This window comes from Aethina tumida, chromosome 7, assembly GCF_024364675.1.
Source record: "Aethina tumida isolate Nest 87 chromosome 7, icAetTumi1.1, whole genome shotgun sequence".
Classification (NCBI taxonomy): Eukaryota; Metazoa; Arthropoda; class Insecta; order Coleoptera; family Nitidulidae; genus Aethina; species Aethina tumida.
In genome coordinates, this window is record NC_065441.1 from 3,780,253 (window position 1) to 3,807,031 (window position 26,779).

General features: G+C 39.7%; 1 protein-coding gene and 1 long non-coding RNA gene across 2 annotated transcripts in view; one reads left to right on the forward strand and one right to left on the reverse strand.

Moving 5' to 3' along the window:
• Positions 1 to 18,079, forward strand: part of LOC126266272 (uncharacterized) — a 126,135-nt gene extending 108,056 nt beyond the window's left edge. The window contains exons 3-4 of the long non-coding RNA XR_007548702.1: positions 293 to 315; positions 18,003 to 18,079. This is a non-coding gene — a long non-coding RNA (uncharacterized LOC126266272). The remainder of the gene's footprint in view (positions 1 to 292; positions 316 to 18,002) is intronic.
• The window catches only part of LOC109598122 (uncharacterized), a 39,276-nt gene that overhangs the window by 7,964 nt on the left and 4,533 nt on the right, over positions 1 to 26,779 (reverse strand). The window contains exon 2 of the mRNA XM_020013962.2: positions 10,101 to 10,160. Within this exon, the coding sequence (XP_019869521.2) occupies positions 10,101 to 10,160 (60 nt within the window). The remainder of the gene's footprint in view (positions 1 to 10,100; positions 10,161 to 26,779) is intronic.

Sequence of the window (26,779 nt, forward strand, 5' to 3'; positions counted from 1 at the left end):
TTTTTATTTTACTACTATACTATGTGTATTTTACTACACATTCTACATATAGTCTAAATTATTTGACATTAAAGTCGGTAACATGGATTTATAATGATACTGTTTAAGAAAACTACTTCTATTATTTATTTGCAAGTAATATTTTTCTGAAAGGAAGAACATTTTTAACGCTACCACCCACGCAATAAGAAAATATATACAATATAATATACTTTATAATATCCTAATTTTGGTAACGTTTTATTACATTATTTTATTTTTTTTATTAATTGTGCTTTTTATTTTTTTGCAGTTTATTGTTGGTGATGGACGGAGGTAAGCACACCCTGTATTTATATGTGATATATAAAAGACAAAATTTGAACGTAAATTTAGTTTGTTAAATAATAGTAAAAATGACAAATACTATGTGTACCATATATACTCACACTATACATATAGTTTAAATTATTTGGCATTAATATGCGTGTAATATTTTTCTGAGAGTAATCATATTTTTAAGGATGTCATCCAAAAAAATACCTTTAAACTACAAATTGGTTGTTTACAAATAATATTTTCTTAAAGTAAACATATTTTTATTTAATAGTGTATTCTATTATATATTTACACTAAATAATATCACATAAGAGCTGATAAAGTATATTCCCAACAATACAACTCAATAAAAACCACCTACCATCAATCACAAATTGTTTCTTTTCAAGCAAAAACAAGTTTTAACAGTGAAAATCACGGTTATGGATTGAATTTCGGTCGTGTCAGTGGCTAAATGGTTTTTTCACGAAGTTTAATAAGTAATAACTTTCTCCATACCCACAAGCTACGTTTTGGACTCAGACCTATCATTACGGCAGTTATAAAGTAACAAAACACTACCAGTCCGTAATAATTTTATCTGGGGTTTTTTGCATTATATATTTTATTAGCGGTTTGTACGGTAATTATCGTCGACCGTGTCACTTGCGCACAGACAGAGAATTAATAAAAACAAAACAAGAAAAATGAAACGGTGCAAATTGTAAACAGCAGCGAAACAAATTCAAATGAACTTTATTACGGGTTAGGCTATGTTTTTGCATTCACTCAGTATAAAAATGCGTTTTAATACTAGTAAATTATAAAATATTTGCGTGTTCGTTCGGAATTGGTCGTGTAACTGTACGTTGTCGTTATTAAATGAGTATAATTTTATGCCTCATAATATTAAAGGACTCATTGTGGTATTAAAATTAATGTCCTGTAACAAATTTTATTGTTTTGTCGCTTCCTATTCCAGATTAGTGTCATTAAAACGATAACTTCAAATATTGTCATAGAGTTTAGAATTGAGTGGCGATACGTCTCATTGTTTTGAAGGTCTGAATGCGGTCCTGGTTGGGCAACAATCTATGCGGGCGATCTCGTGAAAAATGCAAATTCAACAGCAACAATGCATCAACGGCAAAGAAGAGGACAAGCTTTGGTTATTTTTGTAAAGTTTCAATGTAGACGTTTAAGTAAATATAGGCTTTAATGCCATATAATGAGGGGTTTGATGCATTTGTCGGGCCCAAACGAGTATCCACACAACCTTTAGCTTTTCGTACCATGGGCGGACGTACGGTTATTATGCTCTCTAATGAACTCGAATCTTCCAATACAATCGGCATATTTTCATCACTTCTCGACGAATTGATTTGGATCATCGTCTCAATTGAAACTGACGTTATTGTGTGCACGTTCACCCGAAACAATGTTTTCAACGCTCCGCATAGAAACCAATTAATTAAAGGGCCGCGTTGAAATTCCAGCCTGATCTATGCAACGTTCGGTCCCATAAACATGTCTTCCCCACCATAAAACCCGCGAACGAAAATCCATTATTTTCGTTCCCGTATCACCCCTCGGGGAGTCCCCCACGTGTGACGGTGTAAAACTGTGAAAATAACGGCGAAGGTTCCCAAAACATAAACAATGTGTCATTGCTAGATGAAATTATTGTACTTTCACATATTCATCATTTCGAAACGTGCCCACGAAATTTATATACACCTGGACATCATTATTCCTGAAAGATCCTAGTTTATGGGCGCCGGACGGCGAATCGAAATTATTGCCGAAAACAATAAATCGTCGCATAAACGGCAGTGTAACGCATCACATAAATCCACATTAAAACTTTTCAACTAAGCACTTTCATTAATGCGGTGATTTATTTAATATTTTTTTAAACCCCACAAAAACATTAATTCAATAAAGCGAAACGGATTGATATTCAAGAACGTGAGCATAATAGAATCTCTCCGTAATAATACCCACATTGTTTTCGAGATTTAACCCGGTTAAAATGTGTAATTGAAATGAATTATACCCACATATTTAAAAAGCAACCCGCCTCGCTCATCACATTGTTGTTTGTTCCCGAGTTTTGACTAAAGCCCGACGCACACAAGAATATTTTATGTGTAAAATCGTACATAGTGTCCTTAAATTGCACCAACAAAACCAAGAAAACAAACTTCAATTGTTTAAATTACAGTGAATATTAGTTTTATTTAGAACGTTGAATAATAAAAGTCCAAAAAGTAGCAAAAAACTTCAAAGTTTTATTCCAGTTTATTGTTAAAAGTTGAAAAACAGCAGAAAATTGTAATTATACCTCAAATTCTTGTTAGAACTACTTCTTAAGACAAATTTCATTGAGAAAGACATCATGTATGATAGAGACTGTAAAAGTCTCCCGCTACGGAGCAAATTTGCAGATTTTTACTGTCCCTGTCGTGCATGATGTCTCTCTCAAAATTCAGTCGGATTAAATGCTTTTCGATACACAATAGAATATATTTCTAATGGTGACAATTCATTCTAAGAGGTAGAAATAATATATTTGAAAGATTTATTTAATTATGTTGGTTCTGTTGTTTAAAAAATTTCTTGCTGCATTCAATAATAGACACGGGCACGGTTGTATCGTGTGCGTCGGACTTGGGGGCCCTTGGTACGTAAATTATGGTATTTCTGGTCGGACAAGACGATCCATCTTTAACGCCGCTCAAGTCAAACAGAGAAATTAATCACGGTGCATGTTTTGAAAGTGGTATATGGTGGCTACCTACAGGCCCCGCCGAATTCCCGGCCTCCGTCTGCTCCGTAATTTGTTTGTGGAGTTAAAAGTTTAATTAAATTTAAACTGAGCCGTCTTCAGACCACATACAGAACGTCCATTGGTAGTCGGTAATTGATTTTTATTAAATGGCATAAAATTAAAAATCTAAATTGGTTTCCGAACTCATTAGCATGGAGATCCAGATAATGGAGGCACGAATCTAATTTTTACGACTATCGGTAAATTGTCTGTTTGTGGCCGTTTTGATAACGAAACCAAAAGATGAACAGCCCTCGTTTTATTAGACTCGTACGTTTTCAATTAGTTTTCGGTTAATGCAATCGCGTGGAACTGGGTTTTACCTTAATTAAAGTAGAAGACACACTTAAATTACAAAATTGCGCAATTTTAATCTGGAGGAACGTGCACCAACGGCTATTGCTAAACCAGATTAACCGAGCCTGGTATTTTCATCCCATTCACTGGGCCCGGTAAATGTTACAAAAAAACCGACGGAAAAGTGCATAATGTCAATACGGACCGTGAATTGCCACGACTTTTGCACAAATTGATCCCGCGAAGGACGCTTTATAATTAAACGCAATTTAATGCCTGCTGGACCGATTAAACATGTCCAACTATGGGGATTTACAGCACCGTATTTATGCCACAACGGGTAAATATCAATTTCGATGGTGATTGCACACAAAAATATCATGTGAACTGTTTTTCGTTCATTGTACATTCGCCCCGACACAAGAAGTCGGCGACAATGCCCGATAAAATCCATTCAGACTTGGTAACGCAACTTCGACAAAAACTATTTGTCATGTCTGCCTGACAAAAGAAATAAGTTTGGTTTATCACACCCCCGTTCCGCGCCCCCGGGGGATTAGATTGCATAGTTCTCTTTGAGGCATTTGTTGACGTTCCTTTGAAAGTCCTAGTTCCCCAAGGCATCCGTAAAAATGCATGCCAAAAAGATTAAAAAGAAACGAGATTAGCCGGGCGAAATGCAGGCATGAGAAAATGCGCCATTGCCCGGAATAAAATCGATCGGATTAAGTTTTTTTTTCCCCGAATTTCTGAACTTGTATTGTTACATTTTTTACTCGAGAAGTGACAAATTTTAAGCCCGAATTTGACGTTATTTAAGAATTACAACCCCGGCAATCGACTCGAAGATATTGATTGGCTTGGGAGGAAGTCGGAATTGAAGTTCCGAACACTTTTCTGGCTTGGTTGTTTTTAACAAAGCCTCTTTGAGAAATTACTCGAGTTTTAAGAGTCGGCATTGCGGACCGAAACGTTCCAAATGCCGAAAACCTGTTCGGGACATTGGAAACTTAACCGACGCGTTTAGAGCCCGTGTCCTTACATTTAAAAGCTGCAATTTCGCCACGAAAATTACACCATTTTACTGACTCTTATTTATTTTTCGAATGCGTCTGTTGGATTGTTATTATGCCCGTACCACCGTCGACGCATACGTTATTTGTGTAAGTGTCCGTTTATCCGAGAACTGGTCTGAGAATCAATCGCCGTGTTTTGATTCAATTTGTCAAAAGGTGGCAAAGGCCCACCTGGACGGATTTTAACGGCCCACAATTGTGCCGGAATTCTATCAGATTCAACACGGATCAAAAACGACACTTTAAAGAAAAGGACTTATTTACACTAAACAACAAAGAATAGGTCAAACCAGGTGTTGGGCATGAAAGAGATGCCGGTCTTTAATCCCCTAAAAATCGATAAAGGTCGGTCACTTAGAGGTGTTAAATTGCTCGAATGGAAATTTCGAAGTGTTCAACCAGATCGGGGATGAAAAGAAAACGTAACGACCAGAAAATTACTCAAAAAATTGTTGGGAGTTTTTGTGGTGGCTAATAAAAGACTTTTGGCTTTGGAACGGAAGCGGTTTATTATATGGCGTCCCATAAATCCACGACATGGAATATTTACACATGAGGTAACAATTTAAGGATGTAAACGTATGAAAAGCGTCTTTATGGGGGGAATATTAAGAGATCTATAGCGGCGTACAAACGATGTGGAGCCAGTGGAGAGCAAACGAAGGCCCAAAGGTCAGAGGCACCGGTTAGTACTCTTGCACAGTGCTATTCCCATAAGAAGGCCCCGTTGCGGAAAATATGGATTTATTGCACATATCAGTTGTGGGTGGTGAGCGTCATGCCCTTAAGACGGCTCCGGCGACCCGCTCACGTTCATTCCGTGAGCTATCGGTATTAGGTAATGACCAATTCACGTTCACGGTCACCATAATTTGTTGAACCCGATACCTCGGCTCCATTTAAGCAGGTAGTTACCGATAAAAAAATGATTTAGTTCAGCCAGTACTCCGTATACAGGGTGCGGGACGAATGTTCCACCGGTAGCTCGGAATTGATTACGGAAATTATCCGTGTTTGAGCACAAACCTACATACAATAAATATGAATGATTGCGTGAAGGTAAAAATGGACGCAAACAAATTGCCCGAAGTGGAATAAATTAAACGGCCACGCCCGACGAAAAACATTAGTGTCGGCCTTAAATATTTAAATGACAAAATTGATTTCGATTATACCACGGGAACTAATAGATTCCAGAGCGCGCCGAAATCGTGTAATTCGAATGGAGTCGATGTTGGCCGGCGATAAGGGTGTGCGTGTGGTGTTTTTCTTGCATAGATAATCTCCCAGCAGGGGTTAATAACGAATCCGATACTTTATCAAGGGATTGCTCATATGGCAAGTGGCTTTTGATATTAGATATTAGCCACCTCGGCGGGGAACCCCAAAACCAACCAGAAAGGGGAAAAAAATAAACCTGTGTGTCATTCACCCTTTCGATTCAATTTCAGCTCGGATTGTTTCAGTAATGCACTCAAACTGTATACGATGATAATGATAATAATAATAATGAGAGAACGCGATCTGGTGTCATGAGACTGTTGGAAGTATGTATCTTATTGATGTTTCCCAGAGCGTGCTCTCCACATTCCCCCGTTGATTGAATTACGTTCGCTCGTTAGGATATGAGCCTCCCTTCTAATCTGACGTTCGCGATCAATGAATATCGCATACGGTTTACTCGAGAAATTTCTGTAATTACCCAAAGAAATGGTATTGTGCATCGTGTCTAAGATAGATCGCGATAGGTTAAAGGGAACAGACACGAAGCGGCGGTGAACTATCGTTCAGATCGGATCTGGGGCCGCCAATTTACTATGGCCGATGCTGCGGAGGTGATGCATCCCGAACACGAAGCGACGACGCTAAAAATCACCCGGCCAATTGAATAAAATGGAACGTCGCACCTAATGCCACTAAATCGCTCGAATAAAATTAACAGTAATGCGGTTTATCTGGCTGAGCAACGGGAATTGCCACTCTAACATTTCCCAATCCGACCGGGTCTCTATTAATCTGCACATGTAAGGCCCGAATGTACCAGTGTTTGTTAATTAACTGCGTCAGGCTTCCACGGAAAATTGGTGCAATAATACAAAAAGTGCATCAAGCGGTGTTTAATCCCGTCCCACGTGTGTCACACGAGATAAATCCCGATGTAATATGATTAGCTGGATGCCAATTAAGCCCGGCGAATAAATCTTGACGGCGATGCCCAGTTTCTTATTAATACTAAGTGCGGAGTGTTTTATGAAAAGTAGCGTACTCTTGATATTAGATATTAGCGTTCGCGACGGGGGTTTTGGCACCCCGCATGAATGTTGCACATTTCCCCGACGCACACACTGGCGAAAACTCCGCTGCCCGACCATGTGACTAAGAACCGCTATCGTTCCGGCGTTATCACGCGAGGATATGGAATATCCTCTGCAATAAATTATCCTGTCGCTGGCTCTACGAGGGACTTATTTCATTTTAGACTCCATTGACACACGCGTTTGTCATGACCGGTGCCACGCAATAAAAAGATTTCGGGAGATTAAAACGGTTCGAGACCCTTGCACACAGATATCGAGGGGGTGGAGTGCATAAAAAAGTGTTTGCGCGATCTATGATTCATGAGGTGGTTCCTGGGGAACGGGGCTTATCTGCAGGAAGACGTTTTTATCTTGCTTTCGGGTGACGAAATTGGGACGGATCAGAATTGCATTCGGTTTAAGAGTGGATTGTATAATGGGTGGCGGTTCTTGAAGGAGGAATATTTCACATGACAAACGGAAGCGCGGTAACCTCTGGAAGTTATAAATTTCGTCGTTCGTGTCATTATCCAGAATGATCGTTTTTAGAGTAGGACCATAAAAATGTCTGACCCATTTAATAATGATAATTTTAGTCGTCCGATTTTGCAGGAATTCCGCCGTAAATCCGTATTATTACCAAAAAATATTGCTGGGAGCCATTAAACTAAGATATATAGTGTTGAAATATGCACATGCAAGGACACAAATCATCCCGATCAGAAATTTGTGATGTTTGGACTCGAAACAATGCACGACCCAAAAGCTGGCAATTTAAAGGGAACTCTTGACCCGACGCGATAAATAACGCCCGTTCGAGGAAACATTTGTCACACGTTCAATCAATAGGCAAACAAAAAAAAACTCCCATAAAAACCAAACATTCTAATTGACACAGTTTACGAGGGCTGTGTTTACAATTGGGGGTCGACATTGGAAACACTGACCACTCCCCATAACCAGGCAATTAAGGCTGATATACAGCTTATAATATTGACCGAATGAGATACGATCACTCAAAAGGGAGAAGAGCGTAATTACAGAAGAATTTATTGCCTATCACATTAAAATTAACCATGTAAACGGCACTGCAAATTGGGGTAAGAACGTTATATGTTAATTTTTGTTCGCTGATCGTTAAAGTGGAATTCCGCAGTAAAAAAATCGTACACCAAATACAGCAAAAAGGTTTTAGAGCGGGCAGAAAGGCGAAACAGGCGGTGCCCCTAAAATTGACGTCGGTGGTGAATATTTTCACCCTTGAACAGAGCACGAAGCCAACTGTGTAATGAAATAAATGCATTTTCTATATTCCCTCACCCTAGTTGCCAGAGTTGTTGTCTTCTTAGAGAGTTGCGAGCTTCAATTAGTTTTACGATCAAAAATGTTTGAAAAAGTGAAGAGGTGTAATTCTATTCAGAATTGGGTATGAACAATTCTGTATTTACGGCTCGCCATAAATAAATTTTATTGTGGAAAAGATATCATTTCCAATTATGAAATCGGAATGTTTGAAATAAAATACGATCAGTCGTCGACGTAAATTACAAACTGAAAATAAAACAGTTTATGTGACTTTTATATAAAATTTTATTATGAAGTGAAAAATTCCGGGGCGCGATAATCAATTAACTGAAAGCGCTTTTAGATTTTACGACGTTATTTTTTCTAGCGGCAAGCGATCAATCTAAAAATATGACAAATTTGTACGTAAATAAGAAGTACGAGGAAAATAAATTAGACCCACCCCCCGTCGTAAGCCACCCAAAATACGGGCCCTTTTAGAAAGTCGGGACCCCACTTTATTAATTGTAATGTTGACTGGTTCTTTCGGGTTTATTCCACGAAACGAAAACAACCCCCATAAAGATGCCACCAGTCAGGGTTTATTGCCTTGTATTTTTTCATGTCCCGAATAGAAAACGAATGCGTTCACAATATTAAATTACCCAACGGAGAATGGTGCTTTTCCAACTTCCTGCCGGACATTATTACCGTTATTACGAACTCACAACAACGACGCAAATCGTAGGAAACTTTCAATTGGTTTAAAAATACCATATGGTTTATGGGGTCAGTTCGTTAGACGTAAAACATTTTTTAATTACAGCAGCAGTGCGGTAAATCGTGGCGAATTTTATTAAATTTATCTAACCGCAACAGCTGGACGGCTCCTCTTTTTGTTACGGAGGGCGCAATGTGTCGCAATATGTCTTAATGCGTCTTATTCCCGAAACGCAAAAACTTTCCGGGACTGTTTTGTTGTCGTTGTTTTTCTCCGTCGTGATTTATCCGTTTGATTTTTCAGCGGACACGACTGATACGAAAACAAATTGCTACTCCTGAAATGAAAACGAACAAAAACTGGAATGCTGATGCGAACGAAACTTATGGATGGAATCACATGAATTGGATCGAAAGACTCGGGACTTTAATCGGATACAAGACTTCAAATTGTTTCAAAAAGTGTTGCGTTGTTGAAGGAAGACGCTAAATGGTTTCTAGAGCAAAGCACCGAAACTGAAAAATGGTAAACATGCTGCCCAAGTACAGTATTAGTTTTTTGTTCAATCCCAAAGAGAATCGGATCGTACAAGCTGAAAGGCTACTTTACATAACTGTTCTCGATGTAGTCGGTGCTTTGGTCATGTACGAGACGATCCTGAACGAACACGACGACGGTAATGAAAGGCAAATGAGAACGGGTAGAATAAAGTGTCCGATGCACTTCCTAGGCCACTCGTACAATACCGTTGACCCAAAAATGTCCGATGGATCGTTTAGAATTTGCAGCGTCGCTACCGATCGAGGTGTCGTGACCTTAGTGGAAGGTTTTACGACCGTTCCAGATAGGAACGGCTAATAAATCGGAGCCGCGGAGCAGGTGAAAAATGATATTGGATGCCGATTCGCTGTTGGTATTGGTTTTTGCTCGGCGAGCGTCGTTTATCCGCAGCCCGACGCTTTTGCATTGATATATTCATTCGAAAGAGATTTGGGGAGTTTAATCCGCACTGTTTTGTGTTTCGTTTCTATACAGTGAAAGAAAGCTATTTATCAAAGCACAATGGCTGGAGGATTTACGGGGATATTTATGTTTTAACCATTTCGGGAAGTCGGAAAAGGAGAGAACTATTTCAGGCATTCGAAACTTTTGACTTTTAAACGTTCTGCAGCTGCATCATTTTCAATTTGGCTGATGAAAGCGGACTCGGCGATATTAAATTCTCAAAATATCAAATCCATTATGCTTACTTAGTTCGGTAAAGTTATGAAAAATTATGCAAATAATATTCAACTCACCATAAAGCAATCGGGTCCTTGTAGACACATGGACTCTCCGTTGGGCCCGTCATTAGAGAACTGTAAAGAGAAAATTAAATATTAATATCGAGGATCTAGTTGGAGATTAAAAACTTCATTAAAATTTGCATTTCTCTGTGTCGCGGCTCTGCCTTCTAAAGCCCACACAATGCATCGGGGAGATGAGCATTCCCTTCACTTCCAAATCAATTTCCATACCATTGCACCCTCCATTTTCAAACAAACATATGTCCCAATGTACAAACGAGTTCGCAACAAAATCCACATTGGCAAAAAATGTTTCTGACCCATTAAAAAATCATTTGCACACGCTATTAATTAAGAGCGGGCTTAATTGCACGGCACAATGTAAATGGAAACCAATAACACAAATGTGTGTTTGCCCCTTCTTTGTGGCACTGATAAAAGTGATAAAAGCGCCCGTTCATTTTTTCATCTCGGACTGTTTGTCAGTCAGATTAGAGTGTGTGCGGTGCATTATCTCTTCCCTTTGAGCCTTTTTATGCGCGGGTAACTGACCGTACCGAATATAATTTGGTTTGTGTGAGTCATAAATGAAGGTACGGCATTCGCTGCAGCCTCATTGGACCGATGCCAATTTAATACAGCGGGGTAAATAATTTATGTTGCACAAACAGAAAATTTTAGCTGAAATTATCGAAAATGAGGGGTGCATGATGTGAGTGAGGTATTGCTTGCTTCCTGAGAAAAATTGATCATAAATCAAAGACACTGGAGGAATCAATAACCTCGTATTAATTACAGGTTGTGTATAAATACAAAACATTGATTGACGTTAAATTGATCTACCCACTGTGCTGGCCTCAATTATTCCACGTCTTCAATTATATTATTTGTATTAATAATCAGTCTGCGATCAAAGATAAAGAGGAATCCAGGCATTCGTTTAATAAATAATTAGACACAGGAGGAATAATAATAACCGCAGTTGCGCACAATTATTTTTAATGCTGGGATAATTAGTAACAATTTGAAAGACTGGCAATTAGAACGAGTTCTATCGGTGAGATAAACGCCGGGTTCCGTTGCAATTAAAAAATGTGCGATTTAATCTGCGGGAAAACATATGAAATTGGACTAATAACGGTTAGAGAAATTATATTTCTATGACAAATTGTCCATTGTATTACTATAGAACTTAAAATGAGAACAAATGCCGATAAATGATGAGGCAAAAGCAAAAATGCCTGAGAAAACTGTATCGTAATAAAATAAGGTGTGTGATGTGCAAAAAAGATAAAAGTGGTTGGAGTATATTGTCGTTATTTTCAAGAGAGTGAGTAGTAAAAGCCCTAAATCGTTGGTTAGTGGAGTCGACTGAAATGGCGATGCCGTTGTTGCCATAAATACCGGTGATTATTAAGGTGCACCCATTTAAATGCAAAGAATGGCGCATTGAACATTGTAAGTACGGTCAGAAAACAACGAGAACATATGTTCCTTTTGTAAGGTAAAATATCGCTGCGCCGTTAGTATAATTCCCATTAAATGTTAATGATACAACGGAATGCCACACAATTTAATGTAAACATGCTCTACAATTTCACTGCTACCAAAGTTTGTGTAAATTCGACAGCAAAGTACCGCGGGACGACTTTATGTTGGCGGCCTCAGCCACTGAGGGCACGCTTTAATCTAAATTCCTTTAAATGCGAGCGACGATCAAAATTACTGCCATCGCTGTCCGACCGCTCTCACACACTTTTCCCATGTGCCTACTAACCGCCTCTCTCTGTCCCACTCGCTCGCCCTATTTTTAACCCACCCCCTGCTAATTATATAAAACAATCCGACGATTCCGCACCACAAACTCCTTATCTAATTTCCTAATGAATTTTTCGGAATTATCTCCCGAACAATTGCCATGCACTCGCCTACGAAAAATCCGTGGGAGAACGGGGGACGGAGCGCACCCCGTGCATCACGAAAAGCGAGTTTGGCCGTCGTCTCCGTGGGCCCCTAACCGAATTATCGGGGGTGCGAGAGACGACGTTGCCCCGGCAACGGCTAAACGGATTCTGTCACACACGCAAAGTCCTAAATCGTCTCGGACGCTCCGAGTCCCTGAACTTTGGATTCGACAATTATTCCAACGGGGACGCAAAAATGTCCGGGATCGATGCTTAAACACACGGAACTGGATGCATGATATTTCCAACCTGGGGGGCTGAAATCAGTATTCGTGTTGTGTCGTGCACAAAGGATTCCGCATCTGGCGTGGCGCGGCCGCCCTTTGATGAGTTTCCTATATTTACCATACATTTGTGAATAACGTGTTAATGGAGGGACGTATTCGTGCTACGTACACCAAATAATTTAATTACTTTGATGTTGCAAAGCTGTCGCAATTTGCGCGAGGATACAGTTTTTAAATATTTTTTTAGTTGCTAATTCAATTAGCGCGTCGAATGTACATTAACTAGGTCCACACGGGGTAAAAATCCGCCCTTGTTGACGGAGTTTAATCTCGGTCGAATCGTCCCAACCACCGACGATGATACCAATAATTATTTTTATCTGGCATAAACAATATATGTAGGTATGTTTGCGTGTAAGTCTACAAAACATTAACAATAATTACAGCCATCATTGTTTCGATGAAACAATAATGAAAGAACACAAGACGGAATAAATTATAATTACGTGATCCGAAGTAATTGTGCAATTGAATAAATATCGCAAAACATGAAAAATGCATATTATTTAACATAAAATGTCTACTTTAAAAACCATTACTGCATCGATTCTCCATTAACATTGTCATTAAGTTTCTTTACATCTTGGAATCCAATTTTAATCAAAATTTAATATGCATTGTAGACAATTGAAATAAATATTATATGAGCACTACATCTTTATGTAACAACCATTTTCGAGCGACATCGACACTACAATTGCCTTCAGTTATTTATTACAAGCAGTCGAATCAAACCCAATAAAAAGTACAAAAAGCGAAACAATATTGTTCGAGCATTTTCCCGTGATTTATTTTTATTATTATTGGAAATTGGTATTAAATATTTGATTTTTGTTGATTGCTCACTATTGACAGGAGGGTGAATTACACCACCGGCTGTTTTCAAGTCCACACAATACGTGCAATATAATAAATGTTGCCAAATTGATGCCACCCGTCACACGTGTAAACACTCGAATCCCAACTCCGCAAACACGATAAACCCCAACAACAGCAAGAAAAAAAAAATGAAGCAGAGCAAACAATTTCGTTCGTGGTATCCGTGCATCTCTCGACGTTATTGTGCAGGTGGAACTTAAATTCAGACACGCAAAAAGCTCCAGGTTAACGGTACCCACAAGTTCGAATTCGTATCTGAATGCAGATTCTGTCGAAAAAATACGGCACATTTAAGACAACCGAGGGACAATGATGAGAATACGAAGTGGAGAAAATTGAATATCGCATGTACAGTTACGGTTTATGTCGCATTTGGATGGGTTTTACGTTTTTTTGCTCGTAAATAAGGCCCCGAACTGGGCCTGCTTATGCAAAAACCGAGGACGGACTCTTAAATCCGCTTGCGTCGTTTTGTTTCGGGGAAAAAATGCTGCGAGATATTAAACGAAGAAACTGATGAGAATGCTAAGACATAAATGAATGAGAAGAAACGCCAAAGAATGTAATAGAAAAAACTGGGGAGAACGAACTGTTTAAATCCACAACATCTATTCCATTTGGTTTGAGAGAGGGAAAAAAATGTGAGATGTTAATTCGACTTCCTGAATTGTGGGAAGTAGTTTAGGCATGCTGAACGCGAGATGTGGCGGAGGAAAAGTGGAACGGCGGCTTTGTGGTTGATTTCAATTTTTACGGTGGCGAGAGCAAGGAAAACATCTTAGGCGTGAGGTAAAGGTAGATTGTTGTTGAAATTTGACTTGAAAAGTCACGATCCCGGTATACCTTTATAATTAAACATGTTCCACGTATAATCAGCAGCTATTGGTGAGCCGTATCTGGCCGTCGTAAATAAACTTCATCTTTGTCTCGCAAAAGGGAAGGAGAACACAGAACAGTGCGCCCGTGTTCATTATACCAAGTGTTTGTAGTCCGACTATTAAGGCAATCATTACCACTGGCTTAAAAAGAATAAATCTAACAAAGGAACTCACACGTGGCGCGATCCGTTTTACCTCTGCCTCCACATCTACAGCGATGTCGCCTTAACTGAATTAATTATTTCAACCGACGCGAATGTTTTCCTTTGGTTACAGGAAATTCATGAGTGGCAGCGCATTATGGTTGTATAAATTCCCGACATGATATTGCGTTGTCATATTTTATAACTAGAACTTAGATTGTGCGACCGCATGTACGCGATGAAAAACCGCCTCGATTTCAACTTTTTTATTAAAACAGATCTCGTTTTTCATTTACCAGAACCCGTCCTCGTTCTGTAAACACCAAGTGGTACAAAGAACCAGCATCCTGAAGTGCAGTGTGTTGTAATTGCTACACATAATAATGATTTTTAGTGTGCGTATTATATTTATCTGAAATTGTATATCGGAGTTAATGTACGTGGTAGAATACAAGAAATGGCGTAATTACAGAGGATGGATCGTCCTGGAATTGGACGTGACCATTTTGATTGAAGCAGTAGGCGCATATGCACATCGAGATGGGATTGTGCCGCGCTAAAAATTCTCCGCATAAAAGGAGGGAAAAATGTCGGTTAATTATTGGTGGATTGTTTTCGGTAAGTGAAAAGCCGTGTTCGAAATAATATGGGAAGCAGTGGGCATTTAACAGGTGTTCCGTTTAAAAATCACTCGAACAGGAATTCACCGGTCTCATGTTATTCAAATCTGGGTGTAATGTATTAGGTATAGGCATTTAATCGAGAACCTCTCGTTGTTTCCATAATTTATTAGACGGAAAGCCCGATGTTTTCTTGAAAATGCGCTAACAAATTTAGAATCCAAAACGAATCCCCGACTTTAAAATATTCCGGAGATCAAAGCCCTCGTATTTCTCCATCCAGGTCGTTACTTTTGTTGGGATTTTTTTTTATATCAATTGGTCTCTTGGAGAATTTTTAAGATACCTTCAAGGAAGAGAACGTGAACGTAACAGTTCAGCCGGTATTACGTTCCCCGTGTTCGAAAGGCAAAACAATCCCTTTGCCGGCTCTAAGCCAGCGTAAGCCGGCTTAAGGGAGTGAGGATTCCGAATTTTAGGTGTAATCACGACTTCGCAGAACAACTCACTAAGGGATCACACACGAAAAGATTCCCGGTAATTCCCCCGAAAACAATAAAGTTTTAGGCGAGCGAAAAAACAAATCGATCCTCGGATATCCAAAAATCTGATTTCCCCAGCTAATCCCTTTAATAAACGCTGGCCAAAAGCTAAAAGATAATAAATAATAGGGAATAGTCGCATTTTTTGAGGCTGATGTTTTCGCATGTAATTAAGAAGGTCTGCTCCGAAATAAATCAACATCTTGACGAGATAATTTCGTTCCTGACTCGCACGGATGATGGATTAAGCGTTTCAGACGCCGATATTTACAAAGACGAGAGTTCCGCGGTGCATTACTGCGATGTGGCAGAAGCCCGTAAACATCTAAGTTTACATGGCATTAGCAATAATTAGCGTCTCCATACGTTATGTGCGGCTGGAATGGGGGATATACGCCAGAGCGCCAGATTATCCAGATACCTATCTAAATGGGTCGCGTTCACAACGGGAATCCGGGATGCTTAGATGAGGTTAAAGGTTCGTGTACACGATGGAAAGCCACTTCCACAACTATTATTATTTCGCTCATGCACTCCATGGATTTGGTGTAATTGAAAATTGATCATGTGGATGACGTCGGTGGCTGGCGAAAAGATTGGAAGTTGTTTAATTTATTCGAAGAGAAATGTCTGGCGCGATTTGAATGGCTTTGGTCCTCAATTGATTTATGTAGTACAGTATAATTGGCAGGTTTACGTAACCAATCAAAAACAATCGTCCGCGCCGTTTTGAGAGAACGCCGCTATGTAAATTGCGCGGAGAGCAGCACAAAATCGTAAAGAGTGCACATAAATATTATTTAAATGAGAAAATAAATTATTCAATTACGTACTTTGTAGATGCATCTTAGGCATTCTTGAGTCTTACAGTACAATACTAGATAATCGCAGTGAATAAATCCAGCGGACACATAACTTCCATATGTATGCGCAGCGGAATTTCAGCACAACGAACGTGATACAGATTTTTAAATCGCCCTCTATAATTACACCGTGTGTTTTCGAGATTCGTGCGGGACAATTAAGCGCGCCCCCCTTACCTCCCACACTGCACGACACTGACATAATCATAGATGCGCAATCATTACCTTAATGGACCTTACCGGCCAACATTCGCTTTACAAGGATGGCTGCCACCTTTTATTCAACAATTTTTACTTCTGTGACATCTATTGCTCTTCGGAAATTTACCACACGTATAAAAGAGTAGTTTGCGCCCAGAAACTGGCCGATTCGACGGGATAATGGAGTGTGTAATCCTAATCAAACAAGTCGGAGTGATGACCCTCAATCCCTTCCTTTCGTTCCGTTTTATTAAAACGTCATCGGGCGAACTACGCAATTTGCTGCCGGGGAAAATAAAACTTGAGCCATTAGAACATGGCGCGAACCATTTCCTAGGTCAATATTGCCGTTTTGTAGGGTAATATCGCGGATCCGGCCGGTTAAATGCCCGTTTCGAAGATTGCCAGGCATTTCTGCAGAACACCACTTGGCCAAAATGAAAATGCGGTTTAAAGTTTTCCTGCTCCGTTACTTTAGTTGGTTTAGGCCTACCCTAATCAAGTTTATTCTGGTTGCTAATAGGTTCTTAATTAGGCCACGAATTGATCATATTTTACTGGGTCATTTTTTAAATTAAATTAGGCTTCAGATGAGAAGCCAGACACAGTAAGCCCCACTCTTTAGATGCGCACCTAGTTAATTTAATATGTCGACGCTCTTGGTCTACTTTTAACCATAGAAGTTTCTGATTAATTCAATCCATAAAAAGTGGTAGAATTAACAGAAAATGAGTGACTGAATGCGTTGGCATTGGAGGTGCTGGCAGCGAAGCTCGGGATCTGAATAAACAGCGATAATTAAAACCAATTCATCGAGGACATTCTTCCATGTAAATTGAAGATGGTGGAAGCGAGACTGATGCATTTAAACCGGGCAGCAATATAAATCCAATCAAGCCAAGTATAATGTGCCTAGGACGTCAGAATTATTTATTTAATCTACAACTAAGAACCATTCAAGTCTGCTTTGTCCGATGCCGATGAATTCATTTGTTTATCTGAATGGTTTTCCATGGCCGTCTCGGCTCATATCTTGTTCGTAAAATGGTAGTGCTTCTATTGCTGGCGAAATTACTTTTGTTGCGTTCTATGGAGCGCCGAGCATTTAAAAAAAAATTGTAATGAATGGCCGTGCATTTCTCAATTAATAACAGGAGGCTTATTGGGATGGTTTCTAAGCAAAATTGACTTGTAATTCGCTTGAATAGATTAATCGAGAATCGTTTGCTTTCTCACAATAAATAAGTTAACTCGAATCTTTTCACTGCGTGAATTTAATTTAAAATTTTTGTAAATCCAGATCATCAAACGCTGTGGCAACAATAAAAGAATTGTTTGAACCACAACAATACTGCGGGACACATTAACTAATCATTATCGCGTGATTACAAATCATCCGACGTAAATGTTTAAACATTAACAGCGACTCTTCTGTGCGCCCATTAAAAACAGATTTGTCGAAAGCGCCACAAAAACTTTCAAAGCAATCATGAACACACCCAGCGCTGTTAAGTTCAAGTTTTTTTCTAAATTTCAGTTGATAGTACTGGAACTGGGTACCAATTGGACTGGAAATAAATGGACAAGGACAAAAGTGTCGAACCTAAATATATCTGTGCGGCAAAGTATCGGGCAAAGGGAAAAGGGTGAGTAATTTATAGTATTGGCCGAAATCAAAATGTCAATTTATCTTAGCCGTGCGGCCAGAAGGGGCAGTTTATTTTGCACAATACGGAGATGTCAGATAGCCGGGGACAACTGAATGGTGAATAGTAGAGCACAGTCCGATACAGTGACAGATCGGAGTTCTATAGCCCTAAATTACGTCGGACAGGTAGCGTTCGTTAGCGACACAACTGGATAAGGAAACTGCGATTGATTAATAAGCTTTTGATTGTTCATCTTGGACTCATTAAAATTCTTCCATTGTTGTCCCCGTCCGAAAGCACCACGTTCACTTTGATATTGAAATATGACTGTTCCACTTATTTGCAGTAACGACCCTTTGTTCGTAACACTTACATACAAATCTTTATTGTGCCATAAACTTTTGATATTGTTTAGGCTTCAAAATCACAATTACGGCACGTTTACCGGCTAAACATCGCCATTTTTATATTTATGTATCCAGATAACATTGTTTGATCGTTTCTAAAACACAGTAAAGTGTACAGGGTCACGTAAATCACGCGGGGGTTCCCATAACTCATCCGAACCGTACCCATGTAGTAATAAAAGAAAACTTCACCCAAGTAGACATTTTAGACACTTATCGTCCTAATGAACGAGTTGTCATCGAGGGTCCTACCGTATTTTTTATGTCGTGCCCCTAAAAGTGATAACCACTTATCGCATTTTAACGTCCATAACAGTGAGCTCGGTCATTAGTTCAAATGGTCTTTTTAAATTCCGGTCTCGCGTCTTTAGTGCCAACTCAAGTCGAATCGACTTTATTGGGGTAGAAATCGCGAATATCAATGTTTTAAGGTACATAAAATTGACCACGTCGAAAAACAAACAATGGGACGGATGAGAGAACCAGTTTCGGGCGAGGCTACGAAAAAAGGGTCAGTGAAATTGATTTGGTCCAAGAATTAATTTAACATTAGTCGATATGGTTAGCGTTATAAATGTTTACCTTTTCCTTCCCGATGCCCCTGTTAAAATCAGGTCGGAGATCTCGCTAATGAATTCCAAACTATTAGCATGTTAATAGAATAGTCAGCGGTAGATTGACTTCAAAAGGCCCAGACTCTTTTCATCTACGGACGCCCGTAAACAACGATATATTAATGTCCTGCATTGTTTTATACGATTATTAGACGAATGGGAATCGACCCTTATTTAGATTACAGAGAACAATGGTAGATGAGGAAACAGTTGGAGAACGTCAAATCTAGACAATTTCGAAAGAAGTACAAAAAAATCATTTTTTGAGAGGATGTACAACAGACACGTTTATATTCAATTTTTCTCAAGAATATGTTGTGTGTGGACTTGTTTAGTTTTGAATGAACGCTTCTCAGTTTATACAAACATTTTTGTGTAGTTTATCTGATTTGTAACCTATAATTTAGAGTCTTCCGTGTCTTTTTTCGTCAGATTTCAATTGCACCACAAAATGGGACAGATGTTATTAAATTTTTGGGGAAAACGCATTCTAATAAAAAAACGTGCATAAGACAGAACATGTGACAACGGTAATTTTAACTGTAATAATCTCGCGTGCACTAATGCCTAATTTCTAAGCTCACGAACACCAATTTGCTCCCCGAAGCACACCAATCAATTCGGCCGTGATAATTGTGTGGTATTAGGGGGTTTCACCTGTCATGTGAAAAAAAGTGATTGAAAATGTCGGAATTACAATTCATTTAGCGAAATTTTATTGGAGTTGCGATTGAGTCGTAAATCGTTATTTAGAAATAATTGGCTGAAGTTTATTGAGCAATAAACAAACATCAAATGACTGTTTTAATGTTACGGAATAAACTAATTGCTTAATACGTCGCCTTATTCAATGGATTTTATCATTGCTGTAGCTGGAATTCATGTGGAACTTGTTAATTACAACGAAACGAGCATTATTACCGCACAATAAAATAATTTTAATCGTGTGGTAATGATCACGTTCTCCACTTTGTGTTACAAATTTTTTATTTGTGCGTGTTATAAATTTTTCTCGAGTGGTTTCCGATAAATTCCGCTGTCAGTTCGTTAAGTTTTCTGTGCGTGCTTTCGTAACATCGGACAATATTCAAACAATTTTTGATTGGTTACATAAGATTGCCAATTAAAAACCGGCGCATAAATCTCTCGCACGTCCGTTCGTTATTAACGCCCGAGGCGGTTTTATAATCAGGTAAAAAACTATGAAATTTGTTTTTGAAATAAATAAATTGGATCACAACAATTATGTAGACAAGGTGTTCTATAACTTCGGATAATTGACTTTATAATCTGTAAGGTTCCAGAGCCAGGTAGACAATTTCAGACGCGACCGTTTAATATATTCTTCAATGCCATAAATTAAATTTCATAGTCTATAATTCATTGTGGATCATTTAGATCATCATTTAGAGTCCTGCCTCAACTACGAAATTATGAGAACTAACCTTAGCAACACGAAAATCGGTGGATATTAGTTGAAACCAAATGAAAGTCTTGTGCTAACAAAATGATAAACGATGGTTGGATAATGACCGGCGGTAAACGTCGCACACAATCCGTCAGCCATAGCTCGGCCCCAGAAATCCGCCGTTTCCGGAACGCGAAACCCGATGGGGAAAACCAGTACGGTACACGCACGCACCGAATGAGGCGACGGGAGAGCCACTTCCAGCAAATGAGTCGGAAAAGGAGATCGTTAGAGTTAACGACACGATAAGGCAGCGCCGTGAAAAGAAAACCGACGAATACGCGGCCGTGATATACAACTATACAGTGGCGTTTTACAGATAAACAGTTCGAAATAACGAGCGCGAAGAGATCCTCTAACCTGATTCTAATGTTACGATTATTGGGGACCGTTCGCTGCTACCGCCGCTTCGCGTCTCTCGCAGAGTTTTTTTTAATCGGCGTGCTCTGGCAGATGCGTCGTTAGGGCCGGATTTTATTCCGAAGTGATTGTGTGTCTTTGATACATGATAATCTTGCACCAATCATCATCCGAAGCGAGATCGAAGATACCGGGTTACCACACATGTTATAACGCTGTTTTATTGCAGCGTTTGAGCTGATATTGCTGTTTTATAAGGTTCAAAAATATAATTTTGTAACGACGGAGTGTCATCTGTTGACCACCAGGACTTTGCACAAAGAGGTTTTTAGAGTAAGTAGTGTCTGGTCCCAGTCAGATTCATCCATTCCATCCGTCTTGTTCCGGTTAGTTCTCGTTTGTTTCATTGTGGCCCTTCCTGTTTGCATCCGACCAGCTGCGAATCGGGCCATAAACAAAACGTTGTCGTCACCGGCACGGCCTGGGTGGATCTTAATTGGCAAGACGAATGAATCGTACGACTCCCAAACCCACCTCCGGTGTCGGCTCATTGTTAGTCGTGAGTTTATGAGTTCGACACTTTTCCCGCTCGCAAATTGCGGCCATAGAAAATTTTGATAGATATACGGCGACGAGTATCGGGAAATGGTGTGCCGTAAGTGTGATTTGCGAGCTTGCAACGAGAACAAGTGCGGAATGTGGAGCGCGAGGAGCAGCTTACCCATGGGTGCGGATGATGACTTACCTAGAAAAGAAACAGGAAAAATCATTACTGCGTTACTGGTTGCAATAATCGATAATACGGAAAAACACGTCCGTCATCAATCTGGACCAAACGTGTCCGTGTACTCAATAACAAGTTACATGCACCGCATCGATTTTATTTATTTTCGGTGCGAGTTATCCGTTTCGGCCGCGAGCCAAACTGCGAAGAACAAGGTAACCAAACATAAAACGCAAAACTGATAGTCATGATCGAATGTTGTAGGCCGGCCGGGACGAAAAAAGAGAACAGAAGAGGCTCTGTGTGCGCGACCGACTCCGATTAATCGGTGTCGCTATCGATGACAATACGGACGAGAAGAGGTTAATCACGGTTAGCGGGACCACACGTACCGAACCTACCCTGTTGCCGTGACTTTTGACGATTATGAATGTGAATGTGTGGCGTCCATTTTTGAGTGAAGCCAAGTAAATCGTGTGGGTTTGGCGTGGTCCACTAATAGCCGGTCCGTGCCTCCTCCTCGGGGCCCGCTGCCGTCGAAATCGGGCCCGAATATTTCGGTGGGGAGCGGAAGAAGGCGCGTACGACGCGGGACAGGTGGAGCCAGGTCGGCGAGTGACAAACGTCGCGTAGCGGTCCGGACGACCGTTCGCATACGATAAATCACGCGTTATGTCGGCATCGCTCTATATATCTTGCGGACATTCCGTGGATTATTGCAAATTGCCTCGGACGGGAATTTATAAATACGCGTGGTCTCCGGCAAACAGAAGTGAGGAGGAAATGACGGATTATTGTGCACAACCTTTAATAACTCCCCAATGATATTCCGGCCGGTTTGCAGGAAATGTCTTGGTTGGAAAAAATAATATTAATCCAGAACCGGAGTGATTGATTCGCGTAACGCCACCGCGTTATTTATTCAACGTCGGATCGTCCTCCCCGTACGGTCCGTCCGTCAGTTTGTTTTTAGAGCCAGGTGTTTTAACTGCGATGAGTATTATTTATGGGCCGGATCTGACAGGTTATTTCGTTCACAGGGTTAATTAGATTTATGATGTGCGCCGTTCTGTTGGTTTAAACGATTCGGCCTGGGTGTGGTAATGGTCCATGAGTCCCTTCGGGAAGGCCGCGTATATCTTTGGAACGCATCTCCAAAATGACGGGAGATGGACTAGAGGATGTGTGAGTTCGCTTTCAATGGACTTTGATAGTTATCGCACTCAATAAGGAACTTCCCTCTTTCATCCTTTAGATTCAATCGATAGAAGACCTTCTTGATGACGCGGTCCTTCTGGTGATATTGTTGATAGTTGAAGACCCTCAGAGACAATAGAAATTATGACCAGCTCGTTAATTTGGCCCAGTCCTGTGTAAATAGAGGTCTGAAATGTAGTCTAGCTGAAATTTCCATTCGAGTGGTTCGTTCTCAGCGTTCGCCTTATAAGAATAATTGTTTATTACTCCCGAACACCAATATTTAGATATTACTAACATAACCGCAGGCTATGAACGCAGCTATGAGCACGGCACCGATGCGATGATTTATGAGCGTTTTCCTTAAAAATATGAGCACGCAGCCCACGGACCACTGTGAAACATTAATTTTTCTATGCAAATCACCAAACATTTATTGGTTTTTAATTAACCGAACAGTTTTTCGGACGGATGATTTATGTAAAAGCGATTAATTGGTGGCAATAAAAAATAAATATTTATAATAAACGAGTTTCGTTTTTAATTTAGTATGCAAATTACACAATGTAATGCTGGTATAATAATATGGTGGGACTATTAAAAAGGATGTGTACATTAATAATGTGGCACGCAGGAGGTAAGAGGTTGTAAAAATTTACTATCATTAAACGCAGAGACAATGAAGCCACATCACATGATCTCATATTAATGACCCGAGCAATATCATCCATCCAGACCCGACAAAACAAGCAACAGACGACTGATTAATTCCTCCCGAAACATATTTCTAAATAATGACGCGTTTTGCGGAAAGCCGGCAACATTGTTAGCATTCGTACGAACCGGGCGGGTGGTCAACTATCTACGGTCTCATCGACCGCGAAATTAGCGAAATTTCAAAAATGCCGGGCGTCGAGGACCCACAATTATCAGCCGGACGACTTTTTCGAACCTAGACCAAATAATGCATCCGATGAAATCGCACAAACAGTAAGCAAAAAACACGAACTTTTGATCTGTCTCGTCTCTTCGACGATATTGGATCCAGTTGGATTTTTTAAATCCCAATGTTTGGAACCGGAATTTTATAAATTTCTCAACTGATTAAAAACCTTTCAAATCATGGATATTAGTGCCGGAAAATAAATCACAAAAAATGTCTGAATCCAAAGCAAGTTGAGTTAATGGTTCACCCCAATTCGCAAGCTTAATTTATAATTTGGAAATTAATGTTGGGGTTCCAATAAGTTTTTTTGTTGTCCCATCTAGGAATTTTGATGCGCGCATCGTGAAATTGGATTCAGTTTTTGTTGATACGCTTCTACAAATTAAGTTAATAGACCTGTCCTAATCGGCGGACCTTAAAGCCAACAACGTTTTGTGAGCAGGTAGATTTTTTCCAGTAAGTTACCAGCGATGAAAAAAACAAAAGCGTACAAAGCTCGATCATTACCCAGACTTAATTAAAATAACCTCCGGAGTAAAAGGCCCTTTTATATTACAAGATCAGGTGTGCTGGCGAATTCCTGAATCTGCGGACAAATCGAAAAAGGGGGAATAACTTACAGCGTCAAACATAAAAATGGCGCCACACATTTGGCACATTCTATTGTTTTCGGACCAGTTTAGTGCATTTTTTTCAAGTAGCTCGCGGTTTAACAGCAATATTAGCCCATTGTTCCCGAAACAAAAGGCACGAATCTTCGACGAATAACATTTTTAAATATCCACACCGGAATTCGGTGTAATAAAGCGCAAAAGCAGGATTATTATCCCGGCCAGATTTATGTGTTGTGAAAAATCGCCGGCTACGTGCTTCTCGAAGATGTACTGCATTCAATGTAAATAGAAAGAAAGGAGAGGAAGAAATAATACTGATTGCTGCGATGTGTGATGTCATTGTTTAAGGGAATCAATGCCTACCACTCGACGGCCTTTTTATCCACTCATCAAAATCCTTTCAAGGAAGAATCGCATTAAGTAAACAACGGTCACTGTTTTCGATGTTTCGACGCTTTTCCACTGAAACCAGTGTTATTAAACCTTGCTTTTCTATTAACCATCGCACACAGAAGTCAACCGCATCCATTAGCCGATGCAGCTGCCGACTGAGATAAAAAATAAATTGCTAAATTACAAAGCGTTTTTTGTTTGGTCGGACTCGTAGCAGGTAATTTGATTATCTTTGTCTAATTATTTTCTAATGTCAGTGTTCGAAACAGTAATTATTGTGAGAGGTACTAAAACCTAAATTGGATGACAGAAAAAACATCTTGACGTTGAACACTTTTCGACCGTCTGTAAAGCACGGCCACGAGGACAGAACATTGACAGTCCGATCAAGATAATACAGTTGAGACATCATACACCAATGTTGTGTTGACGGCTTCGGAATGTTATTATTAGTAGCACAGAGAAGAACATTACTTCTAAATCATGAATGAGATTATTAGGAAGAAGAAGAAGAAGTTTTTGTTGGACACAACCTCTTAAAACCGGGGCAATCGAGTTACACACCCACCAAACTATCGATTTCTTTGGAGTTTGAGGAGGAGGAGGAGGAGACAAAGTAAAGCTGGTTCCATATTTAATAGAATTTATCTTGTGCAGTAAGTTTCGGTTGCATGCTTAGCTGCGGCTTAACGTTGTTCCGGGGCCGGGAACAATTAATAAATTCAAAATATTACTGACAAAGACATTCGGTTTACGGTCCCGATGTGCGTGAGGCCGAAGTGCTTTTGATTGATCTTTGTATTCCGTGCACCGAAATGCATTTCTCGAAACTTGGGGGACGAGCGAGAGGGTTTTTGTGCCGCGTAGGGGATTTAAATTTGAATATATATTGATGATGACTGTGCCGTTTTTCCATTAGTGGTGAAGAGAAGCCTTGTTAGGACGCGACGTTGGTTAAATATTTTTGTACACGCCTTTGTGCCTCCGATTCGATGTGCCCGTGTGACTTGCTTTTTGTAGAGGTAATTGTTTTTTTGTTGCGGACAATGTTCAGTCCGTGGTCCTCGCAGCGGTGACCTTGTCCGAATACGGATTCGAATCCACAACGAAATTAGACACATCAATAATCGTTTGGACCGTGGCATTTTTTTACTTAATTGCTTTATTTGATTTCGGTTATAGTCTTGTGCAACGGCAGCTTTGAATCTTCCCTATTCTTTTGCCATTAAATGGTAGTCGTTTTAAATCTTCATTAACAAAGACTAAAGATAAGATAACAAGGACGTTTTGTCTTCAGAGGCTTTTGGCAGCTGAGTTTCCTAGAACAGTACCAATTTAGATAAAACACTCGCATTGTACCCAATTATATTCGTCCGTTGAAAATATTTGGACATAAAATGGGGCAATAAAATTTAGGAAAACGTCACCCGTAGTCGATTGACGATAAAGATTGCCAACTGTCAATCGGAATGAAAGGGCACACAGTCTCCTATTTCAATCATTAAGTCAGGTGACTGCCGATAAAATCTGGAGCCGATTTTAACATATCTTTTATTTTTGTAATATAGTGACCCCCGAGAGTTGAAAGCGTTTAGTCTCCGAAGACCTAAAGGCATCGAAAACAGCGGACTATCTACCTGGTCTCGCTTCGTCCTTGTTACAGCTAACAGCATCTCGCTCCAACGCCTAACAAGTACTTTAATATTATTACAGACTAGATAAATTCAGAATTATATCACAGAAATCCTGATTACTGTAATTATTGGAGGCACATGAAAAAATAAATTTATGGGCACATTAATGCCCAACCATGAATTTTATTAAAAGTAATTATTCAGCCTACAGATTTATAATGTTAATAACCTTTTTATCTTAACTTAGATCCATATTTATGATAAAGTTATTTGGAAATATTGGCAATCTAATTTCATACAACTGAACC